Consider the following 22,614-nt stretch of genomic DNA (forward strand, 5'->3'; position numbering starts at 1 on the left):
TGCACCAACCCTTTGCTGGCGTCTTTAACATAGTTTTTCGGACATTTTTTTGGTTCTCTTCACTTCTTTATTTATCTGCCACACCACAGAAAGCCAGTCATATCAGCAAGAATGAGCATAAAAATAATAAAGTTGCTGTGTGGACCTCGTGCAAACTACAGATTCTGACTACAAGCAATGTGCGACTGAAATTATTTTTTTAATCTTTTTTTAAATGATCATTGTCAATACAGTCTTTTACAAATGACCAAGATTTTATTTTATCAGTGGCTGCAAAGACATTGTGATAGACATTTGACAAAACCTTCTACACTGAAGCATTAGTAATAACCACAAAAAATAGATCAACGATGCAAAACATCAGGTTTTAGGAAATTAGGTCCATATCAGGGCTTAATGAAAACAGTATAATGTCATCTTTATTTATAGTCACAACAAAAGCAGTTATGTTCAACATAATGGTATTACTAATGTTCCTTTACACTTGATAAAGTAAAAAAAAACCTTTATGTCTGTACATCAGAATAACATATTATATACGTTATTCATAGTTTCATTCATAGTTTTGCTTTATATATATACCCCTACACTGCTCCCACTGTCAGACTCTGGTCGAATCCTTGATGATTTATATTGTATAAATACAGGTGTGTGGGGAACAGGATGAAAGGACGACTGGTAAGATGCAGGTGGATTAGCTGTATAAATCAATGAATGTGGCGTGCTATTTGGGCTTATGTACAAGGAGTTTCCTGGTGCATACAGGCTTTCAAGATGGTTAGAACTGTGCATTGAGGAATGGTGTCCCATACCAACTTGATTTAACAATGAAACATTTTCTGGCAGATCCGGGTTATAAGCACGAAAGTTGATTGGTGTGCCATCATTTGTAATTACCTGAGGGATATTTTGCAGCGGTATAGCTGGTTGTCCAACAGAGCCGTTGTTGTGCAGAGACGGCTGGTGTGCTGTTGATCGGAGGCTGGAAACGTTCGAAATAGGATGATACGTCATCAGAGTTGGCTTTCTGGATGCTGGCTTGTAACTAAGCAAGTTGGCCCGGTGGTACGCATCGAAAGACCCTTTGTCCGAGGGTAAATGGCGGCAGAGAAACAAAATAGCTGAGGCAAAAAGGATGACTCCTGTCACCCAGCCGATGTAAAGAGCCTCTCCCAGCTCTCTCTTCTGAGCACTAATCAACAAAGGATTGTAAAAATCTCTAATGATGACATGACCTGTCCAGGACACTGGGATAAAGACACAAATGCAAGCCATGAGCTGCATAACACCCTGCAACCATCAGTATAATAGTCTTTGTTCTGTGATTACCCTGAAAACAGGAAATACACTGCATTCCTGCCAGAGCCACAAGGAGTCCGAGAGCAGACAAGGCCACAGAACAGCACATCAGACCTCTGGCTGCCTGTAATTCTGGAGGCAGGAACAGCAGCGAGTCGTACACCTTACACTGCATCCTGATGTTGGCCTGTCGGTAACAGTTCATCCACAAGCCCTCCCAGCGGGTTTCCATAACAATTATGTTCTCTTCGATGAAAGCCGTCACCTTCCACATGGGCAACCCTGTAGTAGCTGCTGCCCCAATCAGACCAATGAGGCCAACACACACTGCGGCGATCTCCAAAACACCTTCAACCATTGTACCTCAGGTAGCGTCCAGCTGTATCCAAATCCAAAACTAGGAAAGCTTAAGTTGACAACAGATCAGAACAACAACTCAGAATGCGAGTCAGAGATGTGTTGAAGGCTGTGATGATCTTTTCATGTGATGTACTTTGTGTTCTTTAAGAGGTGGTTTGTTATGGGAAAGATACTTTGTCCTCACATGATTGGCCCAGAGCGATGGGGGTGAAGATGACCTCTGCTTATTTAGTGTTTATGGTTCATCTGGCTTTAGTGCTGTTTATATACTTTCACATCCCCCAGCATTGAACAGCTAACAGGACAATACCAGACACATATCACAGCATCAGAAACGCTTGTATCACTTTTTTTATTTTACACAATTATTTGTGGTAAGAATTCAGAAGCAAACAAACATGCAGAGACACATTATCTCCTGCAGTGCTCATGTTGTCCACATGGGAGCCGCAATGACCTTCAAGGTGACCAGAGAGGGAGCTTTTCAGTCCAGTCCAAATACAGATATTGGTTGTTAAGTACAACATATATCTTCATCATAAGTTATTATACAATATAAAATGTTGTAGCTGATAAATTAGAAATGTTCTCCCACTGCTCCCATGCTCCATTCAAAGTTAAACTCTGACCAAATGATCATGCTGTCAGCTTGTCTCTGTTTAGCTTCTTTACCTTTACCTTTCTGTAAAATTGAGCCCACACCTTTGACAAGCACTAATAAACCTGTGTCCACAATTTGGTAATTGTCAGTAATCCCGTGTGTGTGTGTGTGTGTGTGTGTGCATGAGCATGCCTGTGCTCAGTCATATGTGCCAACAACAAATTGTGTTGTAATAGTAAACACACTCATAGTTATATACAGAATGCAGATACAAAATTATTAACCCAACATAGAAAAGTAAGGCTCTAAATATGACATTTTTATTATATAACCCATAGAATTAATGGAAATCATGTATTGTCCTACACAAGAACAGGTTATACTTCATATCATATCATCATCATATATCATATATCATATTATAGGTAAATATAAAGATTCTGTAATTTGTGTTCTTTAGATATTATGTTCTCTTTAAAGTATAAAAAAGCTTTTTAAAAAAAGTGTATGAATCAAACCCATTTCTATTTGTAGTGAATATATTCATTTATTTATTTATTTTATAATATTTGAAATGTGGAATGGATTTAAAAACACATTTTCTTCTATAGAGTCTTCTCAGTTGATCATCATTACCTCAGTCATTTCGAGTGTTCAGAGATAAGCCACCCCGCTGCGTACCGAAGGATATCTGGAGTAGTAGCTGTAGTTAGTTGATGGTTGTCTTGAAAGCAATGGCTGTGGTTGTTGTTGGGGAATTAGCACCAACTGTTGAGGCTGTAGGGGTTGTGGAGGATAGGCCATGTAGTTGGAGGACCTGGAGTACGCATACCTCTCTGAACCTTTGTCTTCAGACTCTATATTGCAGCAAGTAAACATGCATCCTCCAGCAAGCAAGAACACAGCAGCCACCCAGCCGATGTACAGAGCCTCTCCAAGCTCCCTGCGCTGGGCATCGAGGAGCAAGGGATTGTAGAAATCCCTGATGATAGCATTACCAGTCCATGACACTGGGATAAGGACACAGAGGCAAGACAATATGATCATAATTCCTGCCACAATGAGAACCATTCTTTTAGCTCGATTGTTGTTTTGGATACATGATGTGCACTGCATCCCCGCTATACTGATCATGAGGCCGAGGCCGGCAAGTGCCACAGCACAGCACATGAGTCCTCGCGCTGCCTGTAGGTCAGGGGTCAGGGCCAGGAGAGAATCGTACACCTTGCATTGCATCCTGATGTTTGCTTGGCGGAAGCAATTCATCCACAGTCCCTCATAGCGCGTCTCAAATACAATGATGTTCTCTCCAATGAAGGCTGTCACTCGCCACATCGGCATCCCAGTGCTCGCTGCCGCCCCTATCAGCCCAATCACGGTCAATAAAAGAGCTACTATCTCCAGTGCTGAATTGGCCATTCTGTTCTTCTGTTACTTCTCTAAGGACATGTGCAGCAAGGATCGAACATGGTGCGACTGAAATAGGAAGCGGTAGATTCTTTCTTTGGATTGGCTTTGCATCCAGAGCCACGGAGGAGGTGGTGCAGGATGATATTCACCTGTACTGCCTCCTCCCTGTGGACAGGACAGGGGTGGGAATTGCAACCTGTTGCTAAGAAACACAATCCCTAAGGCCCTGTTTTCTTTGTACGCCTACTCCTGGAGCTGCTATACTTTACCACTTTGTTTATTTATCAGTCGTAATTTACATTCTCGGAACTAGCTAACAAGGAAGCTTTTAAAATGTGTTTTACTAGATGTGCGTGTATAAAAAAGGCTGTGTTCTTGTATCACCAGTTGTAACTACTGAAATCCGAGATCAGTCTGCTGAATCTTAGGCTGCCCTTAGTCCTATCTGAGCTCAAAGTCATTCTCCGCTGTGAATGACTTTGAGCTCAGTGTTATAGAAGAGCACTAAAAATATGACCAAACAGATAATTTGAAAGCTCCTACATTATTCTGTGCCCTTGTTTTTCAAATTTATTTTCGAAATGGGATAGGGGTAACACCAGTGAGCCCATGTGTCACTATCAGTAGATTTTTGTGTCTTCCTGTGCTCAGGTTAAAGTATTTCAATAGGTTTGCATTGTGGGTGGACCTCCAGTCTGGTTTTACCAGTTTAGGCACATTTCTAGTGACAACAATGGAAACAACGCAACATTAACACACCAGAGTGGAACAGGAGGTTTCAATAGGAACCTTAGAATCACAAACAAAACTAAGAACATTTGATAGGTAGTGACACAGTAGCCAACATTTAAGTAATGGTTCAACCTTAGAAAAAAATAATTGTCTCAATTTGTAGCCCTTTATTTAAAGTCATGATGAACTTATACATTTAAATGAGCATTTTGATATATTTAACTTGAAGCATGGCAACAAACATAAACAGGATATTATGTAATGATATGAAAAAGGCCTAGTGCATATTTTGTTCTCAGAGAGCATTTAGACAGAGCCTGTAAAGACAATGGGGGAAAAAAAAAACACTTGTATTGTTACAGATAGAAAATGCTCCATCAGAATTGCTGGTATGAACGTGTTCGGAATCAAAGTATACAATAATTTAGCACATTCATCATGATCAGTACATGATCCATTCGAAGATGAATTTAAATCTCAGCATTACGCATGGCTCTCTTTGATAAAAACATTTGTCCATTTCCAGTGTAGGCCATATTAGACGTCCTCTTTTCGTACCACATCTTGACAAGTACAAAATAGTCCAAAATTGTCTTTGTGTTTGATTTCTTACTCTAGTACTGAGTTGGGGTATAAGCTACAGATCCCGGTGGTGGTACAGAGTAAGCAGGCTGGTAGGTGTAGGCAGGTTGGTATGTGTACGGCTGGTATGCGTATGCAGGTTGGTAGATATTTTCTCCGGGGTTGTAGACAGTCCTCTCATCTGGGATCTGGGTTCGAGGTGCGTGACGGCACAGGAGAATCACACCAGCAACAAAAAGCAAAGCCGCAGTCACCCAGCCGATGTAAAGAGCCTCTCCAAGCTCTCTTCGCTGGGCATCGATGAGCAGAGGGTTGTAGAAATCCCTGATGATGACACTGGCAGTCCAAGACACTGGGATTAATGTAACGATACAGCCCAAGAGGAACAGACAGCCTCCAGTTACAAGAACAATATGTTTGACGCGAGGCCGATGGTCTACCATATTGGTACACTTCATCCCAACTGCTGAAACAATGACGGCGATGGTGGTCACGGCCACAGCGCTACACATCAGACCCCTCGCAGCCTGGAGGTCTGGGGGCAAAAACAGCAGGGAATCATACACCTTACACTGCATTCTGATGTTGGCTTGTCTGTAGCAGTTCATCCACAAGCCCTCCCAGCGGGTCTCCATGACAATGATGTTCTCCTGGATGAAGGCTGTTACCTTCCACATCGGCAGGCCTGTCACACTTGCCACTCCGATTAGCCCAATAAAGCCGATGACGAGGGCCACCACCTCACAATAGATGGCGTTTTGACGTTTCTTCTTTTCAATTTTCTTTTTTTCCTCATACACGGAGTCTTGATAATCTGCAATAGCCTTGGCTTGCTTCTCATCGTAGTAAGATCCCGCGTAAGATTGAGGAGGTTTGCTGTAACCGCTGTAAGCGTATGAAGCCATTGTGGCTGTCACACAGAGAGCACAAAGATGGACCGAACTGCTTAAGAAACAAATATGAGGAGAAGAGCAAGTTAAGGAACTTATACACCCTCTAAAAATGCTAATGATGCAATGCAGCCATACTGGTTAGGCTGCTTTACAGCCATCAGATAATTGTGGACACACCAAGGAGTGCTGCTTGTTTTGTATGCAAACACTACCACTACTCCCAAACCACCATTTGGTCTCTAGGGTTAAAAACATGTAACATAAAGTAAATTAAAGTAAACTGTATAGAGGGCTCGACTAAAGTATGTTCCCTCTCTTTACTAGGAGACGTTCTCAGTTATTGTTACACACAGGTTTTTGTCTAAAGGAAGGAATGTTCTGATGACCTAACAACTACTACTAATGCTGATTAGCTGTTGGACTAAAAATAAACAAATGTCTGGCCATTTTATTTTAGAAAACAATCTGTATAAAATAAAAAAAAAGGATAAACATAAGGTGATAAGAGAAAACTAGCACATCTTTTATATAGGTATATGTTTATGTAGGTGGTGGCAGTACTTGCACGGAGGTAAGAATCTGTTGTCTGACAGACTAACAGCTGGTTGGATGATGGTGTAAACTGAGCTGATAAAAAGGTGTTGCACAGAAACCTCAGCAGGATTGGTTTCATTGTAACATAGTATTGTCTGTTTGCCAGCAGCTCCCCTACAGTGAAGTCTTTATGTCCTCCTAAGAAGCGCGTGTGTGTGTGGAGGTAGTCTGTGCATGCACTTTGTTTGCTACTCATCTGTGTTTAATTTTTAGTATAGTAAGAAAAAAAATAATAAAGCCAATTGGTGTTGGGAGTGTTGATGCACTAGAACAAAATGTGAAGCAAATATAAAGTCAAACTTTTGATTAGTTAGGTTTAACTGTGAAATATGTGTGAATTTTTTCCAAAACAGAAGGATCAATAACTACTAAGCAGTTTAAAGTGACCAAAATGATTTGTATTACATTACCAGATAATCATATATAGATAAAACTGACTAACTGAATTGAATTGAATTGAATAAAACTAGTTTTATGTACAGTAAAAATTGTATGGGACTTAATATCTTTTAAAGTGTTTCTTAATTGACTTTATTCAGACAATACAAAATACAAAACGGTACAGATAAAAACTATTTATGGTGCACACACAAAATGCATTAGTGATTTAACAGTGACTGACGTGTGTACATATGTTGTGAATACATTTATATAGATTTCTCACACCATCTTTTGACCGTCCCCAGGAGTTTCTTTCAAACATTAGACATGTAATTAGCAGCAGCACATTGCAGGTATTATAGCACAGCTGTTTACACATATTCTTGATGCGTATGAGAGCTGGATGACGTTCTATCCATGTAGACGCTGCCCTCTTTCTGTTCATCGCTCGTCGACATAAGATGCACTTTTGATCTACGTTTGCAGTAGCTGAACAGAAGGATGATTCTGGTGATGAGCAAAATACCTGAAGTGGCCCAGCCAAGGAAGAGGGCCTCCCCTAGCTCCTGTGTCTCCATACCAGAGCTATGGAGACACACATGGCCCCTCTCCCACCCCTTGCTGCATTAAGTCATACACCTTGCACTGCATCCTGTCAATCTATGTGTAGCAGTCCATCCACAAGCCCCCGCAGAGTTCCTCCATGACAATGAGATTAGCACCAATGTAAGTAGACACCCTCCACATGGGCATGGCGGTAACCGCTATTGTTCCAGACAATCATGGTTCAGTGGGGTGTGTGGTCTCGTTTCCCGTGTGTCACCTAATGAATCAAACGAGTCGGTTTTAGAGCTGTAATTTCATCATGTCATCATACTGGTTTGAGCTGACTTGACCTTGATCACATGCAATACAACAAAACTACCCTGCATTTGTTTGGCTTTCATTTGTTTTGGTGTTTAACGTATCAAACATTTCTCATCATGCATTAGTGAAAATTAAAGTGTCAGTTTCAGTGACTTTAAGATTCACTTGGTCTTTGATGTTTCCTTAGTGTATTCTTTAAAGGTTCATGTGATCTGGCAGATAATTCAGTTCAGTTTCCGTGGATAAAGTGCCTTGTAACTCAGCAGTTTTTAATCAACGTTTCCCTCCCCCCACTACTGGAACAATGCATATGAGCATGGTTGGAAGCTGCCAGAATCAGAATTCACATTTTTAATATTCCTCTGGGTTATCAGTACTCTCTCCCTCTACAGAGGCCTGTAGTTCCTCATTTTCTTTCTTTTTATTGTTTTTTTTTTTTTTTTTTTTTGTATTTTTATGTGACTTCCTTGTCTCATTGCTCTTGGGCTAATTTGGAAGAGCCTGAGAAATAGCTTTGTTTTTCTGGTCGATGCAGTTTAGCAGTGTTTTTGATATATTACCTAGGTGGACAAATACTTACAAGTACATTACCATTTTTCTTTAAAGGCTGCTATTATCATTTAAAACTTAGAAAAACGTGTTGGTGCCTTTGTTTATTGTTAGTTTTGTATGAAGGGTTGAATATTTTCCACAGCACTGTAACAGGCTACACACACTTAGTCTAGCTAATCATTACCCACACTTACCAAAACCTTGTACAGTCATAGTAGACATAATGGAAATGCATCATTAAATGTATGTTATTGTTGTTTTGCAATATTTAAACATTCACGTGTCACTCAAGTGTCGCTCAGGCACAGTCTTTGGGTTTTATGTATCAACAACTGAAGTAGGATGATGTGGGTCAGGGTTAAAGCAGTGTTTTAGAAGAGAGCCCGTGGTAGACTTGGAAACTTTTATTTTGATTCATTTTGGGGCTTATTAACTGACTTAATTAAGGATGGAGACCAGGCACAGTGTTCCTCATTTAGTCCCACCTTGGCCTGTACTCTGTACTCTACTGTTAAATAGATTTTTATAGATATATCGTCTATATTCCGTCTTGATAAGGATGATTTTCAGTCTTTGTATGTGACTAGGGACATGTTTGCGAATGGGATTTCACAATTCCTACCAATAGACACTGCTTTATTCAAACTACAGTTTAAGTAAGATTACACCCAGTTGGTCACACTGTTTCTGAGAAGGAGAGACCGAGAAGGAAAGGAGAGAGAGAGAGAGTGATAAGTAGCACATGAGGTCAAACAACAGGAACAGAAACTGGAAAGCCTGTTGAACAGGTTTGGTGACTGATACCATCATCAGCTGCTTTAATTGTAAACACACTTGGTCACTAAAGTACATTCAAACTGGATGTGAAGACGTTTCTTATAATACTAAGCTGCCAGTGTTGTAGATGTGGATTTTCATGTAAGAGAAGTGGATTAAAAATATGATGAAATGGAAGTAAATGAATACACAGCTGGTGTCTGTGTAGTGGCACAGGCTGTAATGCACAACTTCAATAGGCTGCCCCCTGCTGTCTGTAAATACTACTACACGTTTCATACTATAAGATTGCTTCAACATTTAAAAATGTGATTGTAAATCCTTTCTCATTATCCTGTGCTGTTGGGTCACATGAAGAAATTCTGTTCCGGCATGGTGAAACACAGTCCCACAAATCAAGCTTGTGCCATTTTATCTCAAGTTATGTATATCGATTCAAAGCAAGGGCGTTTGCAGAGCATAAATAAATAAATATCCTCTTAGCCCTTTGTCATTTAGCCTGCCTGTCTACAAGTGATCTTTCTATTTTATCTGGAGTATCAGAGCTTTCGTTGTAGTGTTGGTGACTGAGTGAATGTGAGGGATGGCTGAGTAACAGGACACCTAGAGAGAGAGTGCTGTAAATACATACACTAGATTATAGTGCCATGAATATGTGCTTTTTACTGCAAATATGAAATATACTCATTTTGGAGCAGCAGCAAAAGAATAAACAGGACGATGTAAACGGTCTCATCACACTTTTCGATTAGCAGAATCCAAGTGATGTCATGTTTTATTTTTTTTGCTGTTTTCATGCAAACTTAGATCATAACAAGTTATGTGAGCTTTATCATTGCTCAACATGCTCTGAGCGCTGGTTGTAACACATGCTTTCTGCAGCAGCATGCTATCTGCCTTTCTATTCAAGTGCTCAATAAGCTAGACAATAAAGTGGCACTCCGAAACAGAATAGCCCTCCATTAAATATCAGTTTGCTGAAGCTCATAGTTTGGTTCATCTTGAAATTGACAAGATTTTGATTTAAGTGTCGTTCAGCCAGTGCTGGCGAGTGTCTACTTGTGACCACTGTTCATCTTCACTAATGTAGTTTTACTGTGATTGGCATCCTGATTTTCACAGCTTTACCTCTTTTACTTAGTTTTACAGTGCTTGCGACTGATCCACTGGTATTTCAGCTCAAATCCCGATGATATTTACCAGGACAAAATAGAAAAAGGAAATCAGAAGTAGGTCCTCATGAACAATGTTTAACTATATGGTATGCAGCAGTAGCTTAGCACACACAAACACGTCCTTAAAGTTCGGGTCCTCGAGTCAACTAATCCATGCAACAAAAAGACGTTTACATTACAATCGACTCAATAGGCAAGAGATGTGATAATTTCTTATTCTGTGCCAATGCATTTCCTTTAATCCCCATCATTGGGGTCCACTTCAGAGATAGTTGTCTGTTAAATGTCTCAGCTGTTTTCTGTGTTTGCCCGTGACTTTTTCCCATGCTGGTGGTTGGCTGCTTGTGTTGGACATAGACATTTACAGAACTATGTCACTCAAACATGCAAAGAGACTCTTAACACGCAGAAGGTTTTAGTTTTTCCTTTCTGTGTTGCTTTGAGGCTGGTTCTCAGGTATGTCGTAGCACGTAGGGCATTTGTATTTTTGTCATACTACAAAGCTGTTGTGCAGGAATGTTGTCTGCAGAATGACAGGGAATGTGTAAAAATGACATGTAGAAACAGACTTAATTATAAGTAGGAAACAACTGTATTTATTATGATATCAATACATTTTTTTCTATACACACAGTAATAAAAATGCAGTCTTAGTAGCACAATGAGTTGTTTACAAGTGACGTTTTTCAAAGTTCAGGCATACTGCAAGTCTCTCCCCTTGATTGCTTGAGCAAATTTGGACTTTCTTTGCAATAAAATGATTACTTATGTAAATCAATGTACTAATAAATAACAAAACATTGCTTTGTAATTTATTTCCAGTGAATCTTTTTAATACAAGACCTGTTTAAAGTAGCTGATGTGCAAATTCTCTATAAACGAGTGCACGTGATGTGTAAGAAATGTAATGTTGAGTGTTCTTTGAATGGCATTACAAACAAAAAGGAAAATATAATCAACAAAATGGTTTCACAGTAAACAAAGACACATGAAAGAGTAAATGCAAATTCAAGTAAAACAGGATTATGTTAAGTTAAAACAAATTTAAATCCCCCAACTTCTGTGACATAGGGCTTATTACACATTTCTGCTCTTAACTGTAACAAGTGAACAAACTAAATTTTTTCCAGGCTAAAAAGATTTAGGCTTTAAGTCTGTAAAACAAGAGCTCAAAATCATATTGTACATAACTAGGAAATATGTTCCTAAAACATCAGTGTATATTCATGTGAAAATGTACAAGTACAGTAAACTATGCCAGACAAGACTGTCCTTTGCAATTATTTATACTATTTCTTTAAGGACAAATACTATACAGCCCTTAACTATAATAATATCTCAGCGTCACACAGACGAAACAAATATCAATGTTGTCACAATATCCAAATTTGGCAACAGCAGGCAGGACTATAGAATGCTGCCCAAATGTGCAAACCATGTCAAAGCAATTTATTAGATTCCATGATTGTACCATTATTTCATCTCTCAAAGCTTACACCTGATATCTACGTAACAGCATTTGATTTGGGATAAAGTTCCCTCATTCCGGTTCCCTGTATTGCTCCACAGTTGTTCGTACCTGTACAAAAAGCATTCAGTAAAAGTAACGTAAGTAAGGATATATCTTTTACTAGCTGTGCGATATACGTCAATGCCCATGCATTGTGGGTGAAGACTGGTGACTGATGGAGCCCGTGTAAAGCTGTCCAAGACACCAACTGCCTGTCCTCTTTAGATTTTTATGTGTCACAGTCTGGGGACAAACCTGATTGCTCCCTTCGTACCCAAATCTCATCCTTGGTGCTCTGCTTCTCTGAGTCAGACAGCTTCACATCATCAGGTGTCTCACTGACCACTGGGGACTGGAGGCTCTCGCTTTCTTCTGTTTCCTCACCCTCACCTTCCAAAGACAAAGCCATGACGGGGGCCTCCAGGTCAGCCTCAGCGGATGCAGCTCTGGGTGTCTTGCAGAAGTCCTCGTCGTCATCACTCAGGATATCTGTCTCCTTCACCTCGTCCTGGTCCTCATATTCTTCTAGATCAAACTGTTCTTCCACCCAGCGGTCTGTGTCTCCCGCTAACTCAGATTGCTGTTGCTGTTCTGGCTCGTCGCCCTGCTGCAGCCGAATTGAGTCAGGTTCCTGTGGTGAAGCAAGGTCCTGCTCAACCTCGCCATCAAAAACAATGTCAGTGTCTATGGTGAAGCGATTGCGCACAAGCTTCCTCCTTCCTAAAGTCCTTGTCGGAGCAGATGCTGTACATAAAACAAATGGTAGAAAACACAATTCTTAGGTGTTACTAATCTCTTTCAGGTCATTACTTTGGGTTATAAAAACCCTGTTTTAAATTTTTAGGACTGGATGAATTAAAATATTGTCTACTATTTATTTAGCAATATTGTACTAGTGGTTTACAACACATAATACCAAAGACAGTCCTGTCTGGACAGAGTTGAGTATTATACTGTTACTCGGGTTACACCATCAAATCTGTGTCAGGTAAGAAGAAGCTAATTCAGAATTAGGACATTTGGATGGATGGATGGCATTTACCTGCTCTATTTATGACGGGACGGGCTCCCTTCAGGGCACAGAGTCGCTTTCCTCCAAAGGGCACATACTGTTGATTCAGGGGTAAACTCTCTGTTTTTAGGAGTTGTCGACGGTGCTTTTCCCTTAAGATGGAATGGACTGTCTTCAGAAAGTCTTTTCTACTCTCTGGAGAGCTAAGAGAGATACGACATGTTATCAGTTTGTCACTTTGAAGACAGCAGCAGACAGGACCCTATCAGTGGCACACAAGCTTCAATCTCCATTAGAGGACATCCTCACTCACCTACAGCACAGCTGAAATGTCCTCTCTGGCCTGCCCTCTGACTCCGACTTTGTGTGGACGATCTCGCACACAGCAGAGCTCTCGCCATCTGAGGCAAAAATGTATTCTCTCACGTACTGAACAAATGTCATGGATTTGGAAAAAACAATATTATACTGTATTTTAATTTACCTGCATTGGCCAAGGATCTGACTTGAAGGGCATCAGTTGGGATCATGTGACGGTATCGGAAAGGGTCTTTTTCATCTGAAGATACAGAAACTCGATGGGAGCCACCCTACAATAAATAAGACAAAAAATGTACTTCAACATACTTATGTCCCATACATACACAACTACAGTATGGTTGTGAAATAATATGCATGCAGATGTAATGATTCTGAGAATGGTGCATGAGCGAAGTCAATCTACAATGCTGAAACTAAATAGGTTTTTATTGTTTCTGTTTTAAATCTATGCAGAGCCTACACCTAGGCTATGGAAGTGGCCGATGCTGTTGTGAGCATTTACTATATACTTAATGCGCTGGTGTGTCTGTACTAAATGCTGGTGGGGTTTCTGTGGCACTGTAGTGAGTTTTTTTTTTGGTGTACCACAAACAATGGTGCATGTGGTGTGGATCATTGAGTTGGGGCTGACATATGTTGAACAGTTGCTTTTACTGAAATTACTGCACCACAGGAAAGAGAGGTGAAGTTGGATGAAATGGTCTGTGTGACCACCGCAGTGCTACTGAGTGAATCAATATCAGTTGTTGCAGCCAGTGTTGGAGCAGCATGTTACATTTCTGGAGAGATCAGGCTACAACATGGGGTAGACGGTTACATGGTGTAAGTGTAAGTAATCCTGATCCTGCGGGTGGCCTCATGCTATTTGTGGAAACTTACCATTTTCTTTTTCTGCTTGGTTCCATCCTTGCATACAAAGACCACTGCTGTTTTGAATACTAAAAAGCAAAGTCAGAAAAAAGAATCAGTTACAACATTTACAAGATTTACAAATTGTCAGATCACAATGTTCAACATGTAACCATGCAGTTTAAAGTAAAGTTAACTAAATAACAGGAATGGAAACGGGCAAACACTCTCAAATTTAGCCTTGACCTACCAAATGTAGCCATCTGGGGCTCTTTTTTCCATTTTCCTAAGGAAGCAGGAGGGTTGATCCAGATCACACTGGTGTGGAGTAGCAGATCACCCATAGACAGATCAGCAACCTAGTAAAAAGCAGCAATATACCAAAACTCACTCCACTTGTTCACATGTTTTAGTTGACAGCACTGAGTCGATCATTATTTGTCCTAAGTACCTCTTTCTTTTCACTGCTCTGCTCAGTGATGAGCTGATCAAACACTGCTCCAAACTCCTCGTGGATCTTCTGCATCTCGTTAATGTGACTGGCAACTTTGTTCATGGCTTTCATGGCAACTGCAAAAAAAAAGTGTCATTAGAGTTAAATTGTCGCATGACCAAGTTCTCACCTGTCAAAAAGATTTCATGTTCTCAGACACGTAAACTGGGTCTTACCATCCAGGTGGTAATGCTCCTCACTGTCTGGGTCTGTGAGCGAGTAGAGCTCCTTCAGCAAGAGGGGGTATTTTAGCACCCTCTGGATGGGTTTGATTAGGTATGATTCCAGAGTGGAAGAGTGCTGCTGCTTGGGGTTGCGCTCATCCAGAAAGGCCTTGAAATCCGAGTCAGTTTTGGCTGAAATCACCAATAAAAAACACTTAATGCATCTCATACCCACATCTTAGCTTTGTACCTTCTATAATTTTTATATTTTTGCATTTACACTTTGGCTAGATGATTCTACCCTCTAGTGTACATGCAGCTGGAGGAAAGGCTGTAGTGGTTTACTCTTGATTTGGTCAAATTCAGACCCTGGATAATCTCTCCCTCTGCTTTAAGAACTGTTTCATCCAAATAACACCTCACCACACTTATTATGGCCAGTAACTTGTTGACTCACTGAATGTAAAATGCAGCAAACAAAGCGATCCACTTGAGTGTTAAAATGAGTAGTTGGAGAACAGACTGTTCAGCACTAGTCATTACATACAACACAATGTTGCTGGGCTTTTAGTGCTGGGAGCCACCAGCTTGAAAATATGCAGAGGTCAAATGGACAACTGTCTGCCTGACAACATGGCAGAGAAGATGTATGGAGCCTTTCAGGATATGGCAGATGGTTGATGGATAAATACATCCTCTCCTTTGAGCCAAGGAGGAATGTTGACCCAAGTACACATTAACTCACCCTTTACAAGGACCTTAGGGACTTTGGTGTGGCTGGCGCAGAAAGCACTATAGATCTTAAAACGGTCTGCATAGTACAGGAACGATCCTCCCAGGGAGAAGAGAATTTTCTGTAAAAGGGGAAAAAGAAGTTACCAAACTATAGTTGGAGTTTATAGATGTCTTTTGAATGTTCATTTATCATCTGTTGATGTACCACAAAGTTAAAGCATACCTTAAACTGATCCACACTCTCCAGTTTCTCAAGATCTGGAACCAGTCTGGTCCCATCTTCCAAGGTCTTGAGAAACTCAACTTGGAACTCCACCATTTCTGGCAAGTTCCCAAACAGTACATCCAACTGGAGGAAAAGTGTAATTGAGCAAAGTCAAACTAATCTCTTTATTACGGTGTTATATTTTCTTTAGTGCTTCCAATACTGATCCCTTACTGCAGTTAGTGAGCATAGAAATCCTTAAAACATAATACAAGCAAGTGCAGTTTCCTTATTTCAAGTGCATGTAACACATATCTTTGCAAACTCTCTTTCTCTCTCCCTCCTCCTGTGAGGTACAGGGCTACTCTCCACATGGTTATGTAACACACTTTTCTTAGAACATTATAACAGCGTTGGCATTTAAAAGCCAACTACACCTCAAAGGCTGACAGATAACATTTGACATACCTCATCCTGAGTGAGGAAGGTCTCTTTCTGCAGGGGGGTTAAATATCTCCCAATGAGGCAATTGAGATCCTGCAAGACAAGCGTAAATTAGATTTGATTTAGGGTTGTCCAAGTAATTATCTGGAATACAGCCATGGAAAATACACGTCATTACATAAGGCTTATACATTGCTCACTACAAAACATTGATTTAAGTGCATAAATAGTCAGTAAAAGTAGCCACTATCAAGATCAAACACAGAAGAGTTGGTTGATGCTATTTTGCATGCACATTAAGAGAAGGGAGCTATATTGAAAACCAATTAAACAAATGTCTGTGGCATTTACCTCAACTTGTACAAAATGTAGAAATGCTATGAAATGTAGTACTTTAGTACTACTCTTTCAAAAACCAGGGAAATGCACTACCCATCCAAAAAAAAAAAAAAAAAAGTGCTGTAATCAAAACTAAAGGCGGCAGTGCAACTTTCTTTTTTTTTGGACGGGCAGTGTATGTAGTGCTAATAGTGTGGGAAATGCAGTATGTTTTCACGCACACAAAATCAGCATGAGCCATACTGTCAAAGGAATATAAACTGAGATGTGCTTTATTAGCATCTATAAAAATAGCTTTTCCCTGTACAACATGTTTGTATTCCTTCATGCTGCACTTCACTGATGTAATTAAAGCTAAATGCGGTCCAATGAAAAGCGTGTGTTTTTTTTTTTGGATGGGCCGTGTAGATGCTCAACTTAATCACCAACATCAGTCACAAGCTAAGACTAACCAACAAGGACATAATGTACTAGCATTACAAGTCATTTCATTTAGTGTTTCAAATACTTTGTTCATCCTTCTAATAAGTTGATTAACACACACACACACCACACACACACACACACACACACACACACACACACACACACACACACACACACGCTTGATTATTTACAAACAAATAGCCCAAATCAAACTAGAACATTCTACTGATAAGGTTGTAAAAACTCCAAACTTATGAGATGGAATTGATGATGGAACATTTTAGAAAGCCTTGACATTTTCCTATTATATATTCTTTCTAACCCAGTTATTTCACTGAGCCACATTTATACTGGGCAGAAAAGAATTAGGTAATATACAGTCAAGGGCACAGCTGTGGCCCCTTTGTGTCTCCTGGGACACTGAGATAAATATGGATTGGTCCTTTGGAATAGGTAATGCATAAGGCTAATACAACCCAAGGCAGAGAGAAACGCAGATTGATGGACAAGAGGAACACATGCACACACTAAAAGACCATCTGCTTCTTACAAATAAGATGAGAGATACTGACTTTGACGTATGTTCGTTCCGTCTCCACGAGTTCACAGATGACTTTGCGGAGCTTGTCTGCATCGGAGAGCTGGCGGGGAGTTGCAGGAGGTGGGAAGGGAGAGTCCGGGCTAGGCGAAGAGGACACGCACTCCGAGGGATTCATGTCATGAAGACTGCGGCAGAAAGCAGCAACCTGTTCCGTACTCTGAAATAAATCACAGAAGCGGCACAGAAACAAAAAGCGTTTAAAACATTGTTAAATGAAGTAACTCCAACTTCAAGTCAAAAGGGAAATATCCAATTATCGATCAGTCAGCAGAGGATCAGCACCTCAAAAATTAACTTGCAGGTGTCACTTTCCATCGACTTATGTGCACAGATTCATGACTGTGCTGAGAGTGAGTCGGGAGAGAGGCAGCTCTGGGATACAAAAAAAAAAATCATTTGCACTAATTTGGTCTATTTTCAGACTGTCATAACAATGTCTCTCCACCTCCCTGTCTTTCATTCAAATCCCGCTTTTCCCTTGTGTTTTCCTCCTGCCAACAAATCGATGGTGTAATGATTAATCTGTCTCACAGAATCAAAATATACACACAACAGTGTCTGGGCTCATACAGTATGTGTTGCCATGGACACCAGTCCTGATGTGCATGACACTATCATTTTGGACAAGAATAGACCCCACTCAGCAGCAGCCTACATGGTTCAACTAATACTGGAACTTTGTTCACAACAGGCTACAGCCTTACTGGCCATAGCAGCAGAGGATTTTGACTTTTTTTCCCCCCAATACAAACAGAAAAGAGAAAGAAAAGAGAACTCTATTCACATCTTTATGCAATAAGGAAATAATTCAGATTAAATACTTCCCTAGATGATACATAACAATTGAGGAAAAAGGCGGAACACCGCTATGGATGAATAATAGAACATACTGGCAGGTACTGAATCCACTGAGGTCTCTTTTTGGTAATATAAGGATTTTTATAGGCTACACAGAAGCAATTTATCCTGTCACACCTACACATGTTTCTGGGAAATAATAATATAGCCTCCACACAGCTGCAGAAGATAGAATGTTATTCTCAGATAAAAATAATCTTAATTACGATCTGAGCAACTGATCTGTCATCAACCTACACCTACACATCAAAACAACCTTCTTCACTTTCACATTAGATATTAGATAGGTGCATATAATATATACACACCTTCAAGATGTACAAGAATAAGTAGATATGTTGTGTCATTCACTAAGAAATGATGCAAAAGAAATACAAACATTAACTATGTACGGAATGAAGAAGCACTGTTTAGTGCAGACACACAACGTCCATCTTTTTGTGCAACTTTGCAAATGACTGTGGTACTCAGCATTATCTAACCGAACAGACACATCTACTGTATATGTGGAGCGCGACAGCAGTTTTTCCCAAAGTAATCAGGCAGATCATGGAACAGATGAACTGGGAACTGCTAAAATATCTGTTAATGTAATGTTGCAAATACAGTTTACACCAGTGCACTGGTGCTATTTTTGCCACGGTTGTAGTGAGAGAATTGCATTGCACTGATAATTACTGCATGGATGATTATGTTTCTGCTGGCAACAAGTTATTTAACCCTGACTGATGCAGTGAGTAGCTTCTCAGTTCTTAAACAACCATGTCTGAAGACACATCCTGTGGCCGTGGAAAAGATTTTAATCTGTTTCAGAAGGGTCAAATTATTTGCTGCAGTTGGTCAAGTCTAGGTTCAACAACGTCCTGTGCCCAAAGAATGAGTTCAGCTGACTACCTGAATATACCCCACAGAGAATCTTTAGCATGTGCTGGAGAGGACTTTACACAGCGGTCTCACTCTTCATCAATTTAAGATCTTCAGTGACACTGCAGAAGCTTATTGAAACGATGCCACAGTGAATCTGTGCTGGAATCAGAGCTAAAGGCTGTCCAATGAAATATTAGAGTGTGTGACTCTTTGGACGGGCAGATTATGTAGAGCTAATAGTGTGGGAAATACAGTATGTTTCCACGCACACAAAATCAGCATGAGCTATTTTGACAAAGGAATATCAACGGAGATGTGCTTCATTAGCATCTATAAACAACAGCTTTCACCTGTACAACATGTTTGTATTCCTTAATGCTGCACTTAATTACATCACTAATCAAAAATAAAGTTTGAATCATATAAAAGCAAAGTTTGCGACCCATTTAAAAAAATAAATTAATTAATAAAAAAAGAAGGCGTTATGCATGTCATGGAGAGTCATCTTCACAATCACAATCTGGGCTAATTAACACCATGGCAGGTTTGGGAGCATGAACAGTCATGACATGGCAGAGAAAAAAAATGAAAGAACAGATGGGGGCGGGGGATCAAAGCCTTCAATACGACATGAATAGAACAATATAAGAGGATACATAAAAAGAGCTTGTCATGGATAAAGCTGAAGCCAAAGATGAGCATTTCCCCTTTCGAATTAAATATAGATTAAAAAGCATAAAAGCACTGATGAAAGTAAGAATGTTAGTGGGGATACAATTACATGCCTTCCCTCTGAAACTGAAACTGAGATAAGCCTGAGATCACAGATCAAGGAGCCAAGAGACAAACTCTGCAACAGTTACTGGAACAAGTCATCTGGGGTCCGAACTGCAGGCACTCGGCTCCTACATGCAGCGATTTCTTTTGGCATCCTGTGGAATACTCCAGTGATTATGGAGCAATTCTGCGACACAACGGTGACTCACAGTTTCCTGTTGTCTGTCTGTTGCAGCCAAGAGGAGGTGTCGAACAAGCGCCGAGAAGGAAAGGTGTATTACTCTCACTAGAATAAAACAGCAGCTCGCAGTCCATCACAGCAGCAGCAAGAAGTAATCGGGTAAAGAAGTGGGATACAAGGAAGTAGTCTCACCAGATGAAGCATGTCATAGATGGAGTCTGAGGAGCCCTTTCTGTGCTTGCTCCACTTCAGGACAGACATAGCAGGGTGCAGGTGGACAGTCAGCTCTATTTAAAGTGCCAAAGATACAGAGACTCCACGCTTTGAAAAGAGTCAAGTCTACACTGAGCCTCTCCAACACACTTCTTAGTCCTTTTGTCTGTCTTCTGTTTAACAAAAAAAAAAAAAATTGAAGTTGCTTGTGATGAAGGATGAGCGAAGCTGTTCTGCCGCCTCCTCTCCGCCCACCAGTGCTTACAGCCTTCTAGCTCCCCTTCTTTTTGCCTTCAGAGTCTGCTTAGTTCTGTCACTGATGTTCTGCCGTTTTCTCTCTCTCTCCCCCCTCTGCAGGCTGGGTAAATGCACGGACACAGTATGAGTGTGAAGATCTGGCCAACTCCAGCGGCATTGTAAATGAGTGTTGATAATCTTCCAGTCTGGGGAGAATGCAAAGGAGCAGGAGGGTAGGAGTCTCCTCCTCAAGGTTGCAGAGGAGCAGGATTGACTGGAATAGAATATAAATGCAGAGTTTCAAGAATAGAGGGAAGAATGATGTGGAGAGAGTGGCTGCAAAGTGCCAGAGGAGAATGAACAAAGAAACGACTGGAGTGGGAGGCTTTTCGGGAACAAAATGGAGAGTGTGAATGTTTAGACCAAGCCCAGAAAATGCACTTGCTCAGTGAAGGAATGAGGAAAATAGACCTGCAGGAAGTATCACACATTTAGATGTCGTCCAACTTCGAGCAGAATAGTAAAAAATCTTAAATTGCCGTTTGTTTTTCAAAGCAATGACAGAGAGGTATGTCAGTAAATAAATGAACAAACAGATAGTTGGGTTATCAATAAATACCAATGACTCATTTACTCTGGCAGCAACAAGTCTATAGAAGACTTCTCTTTACAGCCTCTACATCATAATTTTTTGAAGAAAACACCAAGCTTGTTGGTGGTTTGGGAACATCTGTTGCAATAAGAAGTTCAAGGACTAAACTGTCATCAACGCCTACACAAGACCGCCATCAAAGAAGAGGATCAACTGGCAAACATTTGTATCATTTCGTTCCATTAAGCTTGAACTGGTAGTTCAATCCAGACATCATTACCATAATTCAGATGCAGAAGTCTTAAATGTTCACTCGTCTCTCGACGTCCAGCCTTTTACACTGAATCATCAAATAACTTCAGTACACAAAGACAAAGAAACCTGCAACATAGTGGTTTGTCTTCAAACCCACCAAAGGAGGGACCATGAACAGTTGAAATAGAGGAAAAACACAATTTCACAAACACTCGTGTGTCAATGACACAATGCTACATCTTTCTACTACTACTACTACTACAGCAACACCACCTCTTCCATCAAGTAGTTTGGTACAAAATCTTATTAATTGCTCCTCATTAGAAGAGAAGATAAATCACTGGACTAAAGAGAAACCAGATAACAGAAGTACTGAACCAGTCCTCAATTTAAAGGTGAGTGGAATTACTAAGGCTCTCACTGTGATCCTTGGAGTTACCAGTAATCCCAGTAGGTACAATGAGAAATAGTGTAGTAATGTTTTGATAAGAGATCAATTAATCTACAAGGAGAAGTTCTTTCATTCAGTGTTTCATGAGCAGAAGCCCAGCCGTCCTTTGAAGTCAGATAGTAGCAGAAGAACATACCACTGCTTTAATCTCATTTGGATGTTTTTTTTTTTTTTCGTACAAGGCTCTTTTTACTCAACATCAGAAGAATTACTCATCTTGTTAGACAAAGCACATCAATAGCAAAATGTAGGTCTTTGAGATTTTTCCTTTGCCTTGTCGGGCTGCTGGTGGTGGTGGTGTAATGGTGTGGGGGATATTTTCTGGGCACACTTTGTGTGCCTTAGTACCAACTGAGCATCATTTAAATGCACACAGCCCACCGGAGAGTTGTTACTGACCATATCCAACTTATGTTCTGATGGCTACTTCTAGCAGGATCAAACACCATGTCACAAAGCTAAAATCATCTCACTGTTTTTTTTTTATATTACAGTGTTCAATGTTTGGGATGTTGTGGAACAAGAGACTCACTTAATGAATGTGCAGCAACTGCTTGATGCCATCATGTCAATATAAACCGAACTCTCTGAATAATGTTTCCTGCAGCTTGTTGAATCTATGCCACACATAATTAAGAAAGGCTGAAGGCAAAAGGTCCAATCCAGTACTAGCCAGGTGCATCTAATAAAGTGGCCAATGAACGTGGATATGTACTGAGAAGCAGGGAGTTAAAAGCTGAACACTATGAACATGGACATAGCTCTGCTTTCCTAAACAAGATCAAACAAGCCAGCAACAGATGGTACCTTACACTGTGCTGAAACAAACTGTTCTTAAGTGCTCTTTTCATAATAACACAG

The 22,614-nt window shown here is 40.4% G+C and overlaps 3 protein-coding genes and 1 pseudogene across 6 annotated transcripts in view; all 4 read right to left on the reverse strand.

Moving 5' to 3' along the window:
* Positions 1-393: 393 nt before the first annotated feature.
* LOC113170266 lies at positions 394-1,809 on the reverse strand (annotated as a pseudogene).
* Positions 1,810-1,997: 188 nt separating this feature from the next.
* Positions 1,998-3,807, reverse strand: cldn8 (claudin 8). Its single transcript, XM_026372306.1, has one exon. The coding sequence runs from the start codon at positions 3,677-3,679 to the stop codon at positions 2,915-2,917; it is 765 nt and encodes a 254-aa protein (XP_026228091.1). The 5' UTR covers positions 3,680-3,807; the 3' UTR covers positions 1,998-2,914.
* A 739-nt stretch (positions 3,808-4,546) lies between these two features.
* Positions 4,547-5,947, reverse strand: zgc:110333 (uncharacterized protein LOC550497 homolog). The gene has a single exon (XM_026364009.1). The coding sequence runs from the start codon at positions 5,887-5,889 to the stop codon at positions 5,017-5,019; it is 873 nt and encodes a 290-aa protein (XP_026219794.1). The 5' UTR covers positions 5,890-5,947; the 3' UTR covers positions 4,547-5,016.
* A 4,873-nt stretch (positions 5,948-10,820) lies between these two features.
* tiam1b (TIAM Rac1 associated GEF 1b) overlaps positions 10,821-22,614 on the reverse strand; it is a 38,983-nt gene continuing 27,189 nt past the window's right edge. For 2 of the 4 annotated variants that reach the window (XM_026340849.1, XM_026340857.1), the window contains exons 16-27: positions 17,294-17,479; positions 15,981-16,049; positions 15,531-15,656; positions 15,318-15,426; positions 14,585-14,764; positions 14,367-14,485; positions 14,166-14,274; positions 13,946-14,004; positions 13,230-13,335; positions 13,059-13,146; positions 12,776-12,948; positions 10,821-12,477 (exon numbers count right to left, since the gene is read on the reverse strand). In XM_026340849.1, the coding sequence (XP_026196634.1) occupies positions 11,963-12,477; positions 12,776-12,948; positions 13,059-13,146; positions 13,230-13,335; positions 13,946-14,004; positions 14,166-14,274; positions 14,367-14,485; positions 14,585-14,764; positions 15,318-15,426; positions 15,531-15,656; positions 15,981-16,049; positions 17,294-17,479 (1,839 nt within the window). In that variant the 3' untranslated portion in view covers positions 10,821-11,962. Of the gene's footprint in view, positions 12,478-12,775; positions 12,949-13,058; positions 13,147-13,229; positions 13,336-13,945; positions 14,005-14,165; positions 14,275-14,366; positions 14,486-14,584; positions 14,765-15,317; positions 15,427-15,530; positions 15,657-15,980; positions 16,050-17,293; positions 17,480-17,604; positions 17,680-20,197; positions 20,515-22,614 lie in introns of those variants that run through there. The other 2 variants (XM_026340865.1, XM_026340873.1) reach the window with 2 other exon arrangements.

Source organism: Anabas testudineus, chromosome 13 (assembly GCF_900324465.2).
Source record: "Anabas testudineus chromosome 13, fAnaTes1.2, whole genome shotgun sequence".
Classification (NCBI taxonomy): Eukaryota; Metazoa; Chordata; class Actinopteri; order Anabantiformes; family Anabantidae; genus Anabas; species Anabas testudineus.